This window comes from Oncorhynchus clarkii, chromosome 7 (assembly GCF_045791955.1).
Source record: "Oncorhynchus clarkii lewisi isolate Uvic-CL-2024 chromosome 7, UVic_Ocla_1.0, whole genome shotgun sequence".
In the NCBI taxonomy this organism is placed as follows: Eukaryota; Metazoa; Chordata; class Actinopteri; order Salmoniformes; family Salmonidae; genus Oncorhynchus; species Oncorhynchus clarkii.
The window spans coordinates 4,251,754-4,263,043 of record NC_092153.1 but is presented as its reverse complement, the minus strand read 5'-3'; the positions used below and the strand labels follow the sequence as shown (position 1 = coordinate 4,263,043).

The 11,290-nt window shown below is 42.2% G+C and overlaps 1 protein-coding gene across 1 annotated transcript; it reads left to right on the top strand.

The window, feature by feature from the left end:
- Positions 1 to 5,740: 5,740 nt before the first annotated feature.
- Positions 5,741 to 10,547, top strand: LOC139413983 (Krueppel-like factor 12). Its single transcript, XM_071161868.1, has 4 exons — positions 5,741 to 6,027; positions 7,134 to 7,756; positions 8,845 to 9,008; positions 10,366 to 10,547. The coding sequence occupies exons 1-4, from the start codon at positions 5,980 to 5,982 to the stop codon at positions 10,545 to 10,547; spliced, it is 1,017 nt and encodes a 338-aa protein (XP_071017969.1). The 5' UTR covers positions 5,741 to 5,979.
- Positions 10,548 to 11,290: the final 743 nt, after the last annotated feature.

The following is an 11,290-nucleotide window of genomic DNA, read 5'->3' as shown; positions in this document are numbered from 1 at the left end:
CTAAACTCTGCTCACCGGAGAACGATTCCCGTTAATTGACTTCCGCGCGCCTCGCAAGGGCTCACTTGATACCAAACATTATTGACACGTGCGATAAACTAAAGTGGGCGTTTCCTGATGTTTGAAACGTCATCCTGTTCTGCAGCTGACGGCGTTTCTCTTTTACTGAACACCAGGGGGCGTTACGGAGTCATAACGCGGCCTTCGCTGCTCACGTCGCTGTCTTCAGGGAAGGAGAAGGAGTTCCACTAAATAACACAGCCACAAAGTCAGATTCCACAGCCACAAAGTCAGATTCCACAGCCACAAAGTCAGATTCCACAGCCACAAAGTCAAAATATGGCTACAAAAATGTGCTTTTTGGGTCTTCATCTGAGGTTTGGGTTATGCATAAGGTAAGCAGGGTGGTTACGGTTAGGGGTAGGTTAGGAGTACGTTTAAAATCTGATTTAAAGAAGAGAAATTGTCAGAGACAAACAGACAGACAGACAGACAGACAGACAGACAGACAGACAGACAGACAGACAGACAGACAGACAGAGAAAGAGAGAGAGAGAGAGAGTGAGAGAGAGAGTCAGAAAGACAGACAGAGAGAGAAAGAGAGAGAGGTGAGAGAGAGAGAGAGAGTCAGAAAGACAGACAGAGAGAGAGAGAGAGAGAGTCAGAAAGACAGACATAAAGAGAGAGAGGGAGAGAGAGAGAGAGAGAGAGAGAGTCAGAAAGACAGACAGAGAGAGAAAGAGAGAGAGGGAGAGAGAGAGAGAGAGAGAGAGAGAGAGAGTCAGAAAGACAGACAGAGAGAGAAAGAGAGAGGGAGAGAGAGACAGAGAGGGGGGGGGGTGAAATAACTGTAAACTGTTTCATCACTCCAGTCTACGCTACAGCTTCAGTCTCAATCCAGGTCTGGAAGCTATTTCTTCTTTATGCTCTCTCTGTTTGGCTTTATGAGGAATATATTCAGCATCAACAACAGCATTCAGGGTTACAGCAGGATGTACATGTTTATTGGTCGTACACAGTTTAGCAGATGTTGTAACGGTGCAGCTGACTGCTTATGTTACTAACTCCTAGAAACATGTTATGTTACTAACTCCTAGAAACATGTTATGTTACTAACTCCTAGAAACATGTTATGTTACTAACTCCTAACAGGATAGAAACATGTTATGTTACTAACTCCTAGAAACATGTTTATGTTACTAACTCCTAACAGTTATGTTACTAACTCCTAACAGGATAGAAACATGTTATGTTACTAACTCCTAGAAACATGTTATGTTACTAACTCCTAGAAACATGTTATGTTACTAACTCCTAACAGTTATGTTACTAACTCCTAACAGGATAGAAACATGTTATGTTACTAACTCCTAGAAACATGTTATGTTACTAACTCTTAGAAACATGTTTATGTTACTAACTCCTAGAAACATGTTTATGTTACTAACTCCTAGAAACATGGTATGCCACTAACTCCTAGAAACATGTTATGTTACTAACTCCTAGAAACATGTTATGTTACTAACTCCTAGAAACATGTTTATGTTACTAACTCCTAGAAACATGTTTATGTTACTAACTCCTAGAAACATGTTTATGTTACTAACTCCTAGAAACATGTTATGTTACTAACTCTTAGAAATATGTTTATGTTACTAACTCCTAGAAACATGTTATGTTACTAACTCCTAGAAACATGTTATGTTACTAACTCCTAACAGGGTAGAAACATGTTATGTTACTAACTCCTAGAAACATGTTTATGTTACTAACTCCTAGAAACATGTTATGTTACTAACTCCTAACAGTTATGTTACTAACTCCTAACAGTTATGTTACTAACTCCTAGAAACATGTTATGTTACTAACTCCTAACAGTTATGTTACTAACTCCTAGAAACATGTTATGTTACTAACTCCTAACAGTTATGTTACTAACTCCTAGAAACATGTTATGTTACTAACTCCTAACAGTTATGTTACTAACTCCTAACAGTTATGTTACTAACTCCTAGAAACATGTTATGTCACTAACTCATAACAGGATAGAAACATGTTATGTTACTAACTCCTAGAAACATGTTTATGTTACTAACTCCTAGAAACATGTTATGTTACTAACTCCTAGAAACATGTTTATGTTACTAACTCCTAGAAACATGTTATGTTACTAACTCCTAGAAACATGTTATGTTACTAACTCATAGAAACATGTTATGTAGGATAGAAACATTCTAACTCCTAGAAACATGTTATGTTACTAACTCCTAACAGTTATGTTACTAACTCCTAGAAACATGTTATGTTACTAACTTCTAGAAACATGTTATGTTACTAACTCCTAGAAACATGTTTATGTTACTAACTCCTGAAAGATGTTATGTTACTAACTCCTAACAGTTATGTTACTAACTCCTAGAAACATGTTATGTTACTAACTCCTAACAGTTATGTTACTAACTCCTAGAAACATGTTATGTTACTAACTCTTAGAAATATGTTTATGTTACTAACTCCTAGAAACATGTTATGTTACTAACTCCTAGAAACATGTTATGTTACTAACTCCTAGAAACATGTTATGTTACTAACTCCTAACAGGGTAGAAACATGTTATGTTACTAACTCCTAGAAACATGTTTATGTTACTAACTCCTAGAAACATGTTATGTTACTAACTCCTAACAGTTATGTTACTAACTCCTAGAAACATGTTATGTTACTAACTCCTAACAGTTATGTTACTAACTCCTAGAAACATGTTATGTTACTAACTCCTAACAGTTATGTTACTAACTCCTAACAGTTATGTTACTAACTCCTAGAAACATGTTATGTCACTAACTCCTAACAGGATAGAAACATGTTATGTTACTAACTCCTAGAAACATGTTTATGTTACTAACTCCTAGAAACATGTTATGTTACTAACTCCTAGAAACATGTTTATGTTACTAACTCCTAGAAACATGTTATGTTACTAACTCCTAGAAACATGTTATGTTACTAACTCCTAGAAACATGTTATGTAGGATAGAAACATTCTAACTCCTAGAAACATGTTATGTTACTAACTCCTAACAGTTATGTTACTAACTCCTAACAGTTATGTTACTAACTCCTAGAAACATGTTATGTTACTAACTTCTAGAAACATGTTATGTTACTAACTCCTAGAAACATGTTTATGTTACTAACTCCTAACAGTTATGTTACTAACTCCTAGAAACATGTTATGTTACTAACTCCTAGAAACATGTTATGTTACTAACTCCTAGAAACATGTTATGTTACTAACTCCAAGAAACATGTTATGTTACTAACGCCTAGAAACATGTTATGTTACTAACTCCTAGAAACATGTTTATGTTACTAACTCCTAGAAACATGTTTATGTTACTAACTCCTAGAAACATGCTTATGTTACTAACTCCTAGAAACATGTTATGTTACTAACTCCTAGAAACATGTTATGTTACTAACTCCTAACAGTTATGTTACTAACTCCTAACAGTTATGTTACTAACTCCTAACAGGATAGAAACATGTTATTTTACTAATTCCTAGAAACATGTTTATGTTACTAACTCCTAGAAACATGTTATGTTACTAACTCCTAGAAACATGTTTATGTTACTAACTCCTAGAAACATGTTTATGTTACTAACTCCTAGAAACATGTTATGTTACTAACTCCTAGAAACATGTTATGTTACTAACTCCTAGAAACATGTTTATGTTACTAACTCCTAGAAACATGTTTATGTTACTAACTCCTAGAAACATGTTTATATTACTAACTCCTAGAAACATGTTATGTTACTAACTCCTAACAGGATAGAAACATGTTATGTTACTAACTCCTAGAAACATGTTATGTTACTAACTCCTAGAAACATGTTTATGTTACTAACTCCTAGAAACATGTTTATGTCACTAACTCCTAACAGGATAGAAACATGTTATGTTACTAACTCCTAGAAACATGTTTATGTTACTAACTCCTAGAAACATGTTTATGTTACTAACTCCTAGAAACATGTTATGCCACTAACTCCTAACAGGATAGAAACATGTTATGTTACTAACTCCTAGAAACATGTTTATGTTACTAACTCCTAGAAACATGTTTATGTTACTAACTCTTAGAAACATGTTTATGTTACTAACTCCTAGAAACATGTTATGTCACTAACTCCTAACAGGATAGAAACATGTCATGTTACTAACTCCTAGAAACATGTTTATGTTACTAACTCCTAGAAACACTTTATTTTCGCTAACTCCTAACAGTTATGTTACTAACTCCTAGAAACATGTTTATGTTACTAACTCCTAGAAACATGTTATGTTACTAACTCCTAGAAACATGTTTATGTTAACAGGGCAGCCTCCTAACAGATCAGCCTCCTAACAGGGCAGCCTCCTCCTAGCCTCCTAACAGATCAGCCTCCTAACAGGTCAGCCTCCTAACAGATCAGCCCCCTAACAGGTCAGCCTCCTAACAGGGCAGCCTCCTAACAGGGCAGCCTCCAAACAGGGCAGCCTCCTAACAGTGGGTTAGCTGCCTTGTTCAGGATCAGAACTACAGATTTGTACCTTGTCAGCTCGGGGATTCAATCTTGCAACATTTCGGCTGCTAGTCCAACGCTCTAACCACTAGGCTACCTACCTCCTCTACACTCTAACCACTAGGCTACCTACCTCCTCTACACTCTAACCACTAGGCTACCTGCCTCCTCTACACTCTAACCACTAGGCTACCTGCCTCCTCTACACTCTAACCACTAGTCTACCTGCTGCCTCTACACTCTAACCACTAGGCTACCTGCCTCCTCTACACTCTAACCACTAGGCTACCTGCCTCCTCTACACTCTAACCACTAGGCTACCTACCTCCTCTACACTCTAACCACTAGGCTGCCCTGAGTGGAACAAGGAGAGATGGTGTCTGTAGAGGGCTAAGGGTTAAGAACAACCCAGATGTCTACTGTCAGTCTACTGTCAGTTTGTCGATCAATAACATTAGCCCGTTTAACAGCAACATGACACAGGGTTATCTTCAGAAGACGGGCTTAGACCCCCCAGAGAGCAAAACAGGAGGCCAAGCACAGTGTCACAGAATGAACTCCTTATCAAGAGGAAACCTCAAGAGGAAACAGACAGAGAGGATCTGTCTACTCTGTCAGTCAGGGGTGTGTAGACAGACAGAGCAAGGTGTGACAGACAGGCAGACAAGCAGAGACAGACAAATCAAATCAAATTGTATTGGTCACATGCGCCGAATACAACAGGTGTAGTAAGACCTTACAGTGAAACTTTACAAGCCCTGAACCAACAGTGCAGTTTTAAGGAATATACCTAAATATCAACAACGCGTAAAATACAACTAACTAGCACAAATAAGACGGCAGCCCTCTGGGGCCATCATCATGACAGACAGGACGACAGATAGACAGACAGATAGATAGGCAGATAGACAGACAGACAGACAGGACGACAGACAGACAGACAGACAGACAGACAGACAGACAGGACGACAGACAGACAGACAGACAAACAGACAGACAGACAGACAGACAGACAGACAGACAGACAGACAGACAGACAGACAGGACAGAGAGAGACAGACAGACAGACAGACAGACAGACAGACAGACAGACAGACAGGACAGAGCTGTGGTTAAAGTGTGAGCTGGTCCGACGACGACGGCGGCTGTCTGTCTGAGAGGAAGTTGCATTGTGGGTTGTATGTCTGACTGAACACTGAAACCACCACAGGTCTCTCTGCGACCCAGAGACCGATGCTGCCAGTCAGAGGATGTTACAGTGCGACTCTACACAGGCTGTTCACGGTTACGTTGACCAATGTTTTAGGTTGTGGTTTAATGTTCCTATCAAATAAACCAATGAAAACGTCTATCCTGTTTTGGCTCTCTAAACAGCCGTGGGCGGGACGTCGTGCTGTTGATCGACGGGATGCCTGCCGTCAGCGTCCAATCAGAGTCTCTGGAGCCTCAGAGAACGGTATGTGGATGTGTCTACTTTAAAACCTGGTCTCTTCCTCTGTGTACTATTCTCTACTCCCATCCTCTCTATTCCTGTCGGGGCGACAGCTAGTTAATGGTAGAGCGAGAGCAACAGGAAATGTGTGGGTAGTGTCTGTCTCGCTCTGGAGAGCGTCAGGGGCTCATCAGGGCCTCACTTAAATCAACAGACAAAGCAGTAGAAAGGCTGAACCACTCTGAAACACAAGCCCTCTGTTCTGTTCTGTTAGGGTGGGCCCACTGCCATGGACCTCTCCTCTCCTCTCCTCTCCTCTCCTCTCCTCTCCTCTCCTCTCCTCTTCTCTTCTCTTCTATTCTCCTCTCCTCTCCTCTCCTCTCCTCTCCTCTCCTCTCCTCTCCTCTCCTCTCCTCTCCTCTTCTCCTCTCCTCTCCTCTCCTCTTCTCCTCTCCTCTCCTCTCCTCTCTTCTCTTCTCCTCTCCTCTCCCCTCCTCTTCTCCTCTCCCCTCCTCTTCTCTTCTCCTCTCCTCTCCCCTCCTCTCCTCTCCTCTCCTCTCCTCTCCTCTCCTCTCTCCGTGTAAACCAACACTTGACCAAAAAAAGCCTCCTGAGAAATGATCTGGAACAACTACGTAAACTACAGAACAGAAGGAGAGGCAGACGAGGAAGAGGAGGACATAACAACTAGTACAAACAGACTGATGAAGAGGAATGAATTACAAAATGTCTCCCCTCTCCTGTATCCCCTCTCTACTCCTCTCCCCTCTCCCCTTCCCCTCCCACCTCTCCTCTCTCCACGCTCCTCCTCTCCCCTCTCTCCTTCCCCTCTCATCTCCTCTCTCCCCTCTCTCCTATCCTCTCTCCTCTATCCCCCTCTCCCCTCCACTCTCCCCTCCCACCTCTCCTCTCTCCACCCTCCTCTCTCCTCCTCTCCCCTTCCCCCCTCCTCTCTCCCCTATTCTCTATCCCCCGCTCTCCTCCCCCTCTCCCATTCCCCTCTCCCCTCCTCTCTCCTTTCTCTCTCCATCCCCTCTCTCCGCTCTCTTCCTTTCTCCTCTCCCCTCCCTCCCCTTGTCTCCTTCCCCTCTCCCCCCTCTCTATCCCCTCTCCGCCTCTCTCCTCTCCAGTCTCTGTTGGTGTTGTCCCCTCCTGAGATGGACAGGGTGGTTCTGAAGAGGAAGATGTTCAGCCCAGTACCTCCAAGTCCTCCAGACACACAACCCTGTAACCCAAACTCTTTCCAGCCCCAGACAGAGCCTGTAGACCTGTCCACCAGCAGCTCCAGGACATCTCCGACATCCACAGGAGTCTCCCTGTGCCCCCTACCGTCCACCTCCATCACCAAGCCTTCCTCATCATCATCCTCCTCCTCTGTCATTACGTATGTCCCAAAGACTCCTGCGATATCAGCGGCAGGTCCCGGCATGAGAGTCCTTTGTGGTTATGTCCGAGAGTACCTCCTCACACCCCTCTCCTCCAGCCCCGCCCCTCTTCAGGCCCACCGTACGCCCGTAGTGGTACGGCCCACACCCCTCTCCTCCAGCCCCGCCCCTCTTCAGGCCCACTGTACGCCCGTAGTGGTACGGCCCACACCCCTGCTCTACACCCACCCAGCACACAGCAGAACCCTGGTGGTACCCCGACGTCCACATCACCGTCACCGTGGTGACGGCCAGGATGATGAGCTGCCGACCACGAGACTGGACAGTGTGACAGAGATGGGACGGGCTGTAACCAGAGTGGGACATGAGTGAGTACAGAGATGGGACAGGTTGTAACCAGAGTGGGTCAGGACTGACTACAGAGATGGGACAGGTTATAACCAGAGTGGGTCAGGACTGACTACAGAGATGGGACAGGTTGTAACCAGAGTGGGTCAGGACTTACTACAGAGATGGGACAGGTTGTTAACAGAGTGGGTCAGGACTGACTACAGAGATGGGACAGGTTGTTAACAGAGTGGGTCAGGACTGACTACAGAGATGGGACAGGTTGTTACCAGAGTGGGTCAGGACTGACTACAGAGATGGGACAGGTTGTTAACAGAGTGGGTCAGGACTGGGTCCATTCCTCCTCTTCACTTGATCACAGGACTCCATCTAGTGGCAAAACAGAAGAGAAAATAGCTTTCAAATGCATTGAAACAGTCTAGAAACGACCAATAGGAGACAGCAACACAGTTCATTGATATATAGTAGGATAAAATGGGATACAACGTGTTGTAATGACTGATTGATTGAATGATTGATTGATTGATTGGATGATTGATTGATTGAATGATTGATTGATTGATTGATTTATTGATTTATTGATTTGAATGATTGATTGAATGATTGATTGAATGATTGATTTATTGATTGATTGATTGGATTATTGAATGATTGATTGATTGATTGATTGAATAATTGATTGATTGATTGATTGATTGGATTATTGAATGATTGAATGATTGATTGATTGATTGATTGATTGATTGATTTATTGATTTGAATGATTGATTGAATGATTGATTGAATGATTGATTTATTGATTGATTGATTGGATTATTGAATTATTGATTGATTGATTGAATAATTGATTGATTGATTGATTGGTTTATTGATTTGAATGATTGATTGAATGATTGATTTATTGATTGATTTATTGATTGATTTATTGATTTATTGATTGATTTATTGATTGATTTATTGATTGATTGATTTATTGATTGATTAATTGATTGAATGCTTGATTGAATGATTGAATGATTGAATGATTGATTGATTGAATGATTGATTGATTGAATTATTGAATTATTGATTGATTGATTGATTGATTGATTGATTGATTGTGTTGCAGCTCCATGTTAGCCGGTGGTATCCAGAGCATGCGAGTAGGTCATGTGACCAGGTCAGAGGTCAGGGGGCGTGTCCGTAGGAGTGTCCACAGGTGTGAGTTTTACGGCTGTAACAAGGAGTACACCAAGAGTTCCCACCTCAAGGCCCACAGACGCACACACACAGGCAGGTCACACACACACACACACACACACACACACACACACACACACAGGTAGGTCACACACACACACGCACAAACACACACACACACACACTCCCCTTTCTATCTGTCCTCCACCATTCTTCTATCTGATTCCTTCTCTCTCCTTCTCTATGACTGACCCTGTAAAAAAACACATGACACTGCACCTATCACCTAACACCTATCACCTATCACCTATCACCTATCACCTATCACCTAACACCTAACACCTAACACCTATCACCTAACACCTATCACCTATCACCTATCACCTATCACCTAACACCTATCACCTATCACCTAACACCTATCACCTATCACCTATCACCTATCACCTAACACCTAACACCTATCACCTATCACCTATCACCTAACACCTATCGCCTATCGCCTATCACCTAACACCTATCACCTATCACCTATCACCTAACACCTATCACCTATCACCTATCACCTATCACCTAACACCTAACACCTATCACCTATCACCTATCACCTAACACCTATCACCTATCACCTAACACCTATCACCTATCACCTAACACCTAACACCTATCACCTAACACCTATCACCTATCACCTATCACCTAACACCTATCACCTAACACCTAACACCTATCACCTAACACCTAACACCTAACACCTATCACCTATCACCTATCACCTAACACCTATCACCTATCACCTATCACCTAACACCTATCACCTATCACCTATCACCTATCACCTATCACCTAACACCTATCACCTATCACCTAACACCTATCACCTATCACCTAACACCTAACACCTATCACCTAACACCTATCACCTATCACCTATCACCTAACACCTATCACCTAACACCTAACACCTATCACCTAACACCTAACACCTAACACCTATCACCTAACACCTATCACCTAACACCTATCACCTAACACCTATCACCTAACACCTAACACCTAACACCTATCACCTAACACCTATCACTTAACACCTATCACCTATCACCTATCACCTAACACCTATCACCTATCACCTATCACCTATCACCTAACACCTATCACCTATCACCTAACACCTATCACCTATCACCTAACACCTAACACCTATCACCTAACACCTATCACCTAACACCTATCACCTATCACCTATCACCTAACACCTATCACCTAACACCTAACACCTATCACCTAACACCTAACACCTAACACCTATCACCTAACACCTATCACCTAACACCTATCACCTAACACCTAACACCTAACACCTATCACCTAACACCTATCACCTAACACCTAACACCTATCCGGTGTGTGTGACAGTAAAAATCATAATCTATCTTCTCTGTCCCAGGTGAGAAGCCGTACAAGTGCACGTGGGACGGGTGCACGTGGCATTTTGCCCGTTCTGACGAGCTGACCCGCCATCACAGGAAACACACGGGGGTGAAGCCCTTCAGGTGTGGCGACTGTCAACGCTCCTTTTCCCGCTCAGATCACCTGGCCCTGCACAGACGCAGACACACACTGATCTGAGGAGGGAGGGAGGGAGGGAGGGAGGGACCTGGCCCTACACAGACGCAGACACACACTGATATGTGGAGGGAGGGAGGGAGGGAGGGAGGGAGGGAGGGAGGGAGGGAGGGAGGGAGGGAGGGAGGGACGGACGGACGGACGGACAAACAGACAGACAGACACTGATCTGAGGAGGGATGGACAGATACACAGAGCAGCAGACAGACACTTAGACAAACAGTGGATGGACTGTTGTAGCCTACAAGGGTATCGATGGGTCAGTAGACAGAAGTAGGTCCACTAAGACTGAGAACTTCATTCAACATGTTTTAAACTCGGATTGAAAGAACAAGTGTCCAAGTACCAAAATGTTTTGTCGAATTTATTTTATTCTGTTTTCCATACAAATTAAACTGTGAATTAAATGTATACTACAATTCATGTGTCAAATGTTAAAATTATATTAATTTATTCATTTATTGTACTATAATCTCTGAATTCTCTTAATTACATTTCAAAGAATATATAATTTATGTTCTGAGAAATCACAGTGAGAAGAAAACATATATATATATATATATATATATATATAGCCACTAGGGGGCAGCAGATTATATATATATCCACTAGGAGACAGCAGATTATATATATATCCACTAGGAGACAGCAGATTATATATATATCCACTAGGGGGCAGCAGATTATATATATATCCACTAGGAGACAGCAGATTATATATATATCCACTAGGGGGCAGTATATTA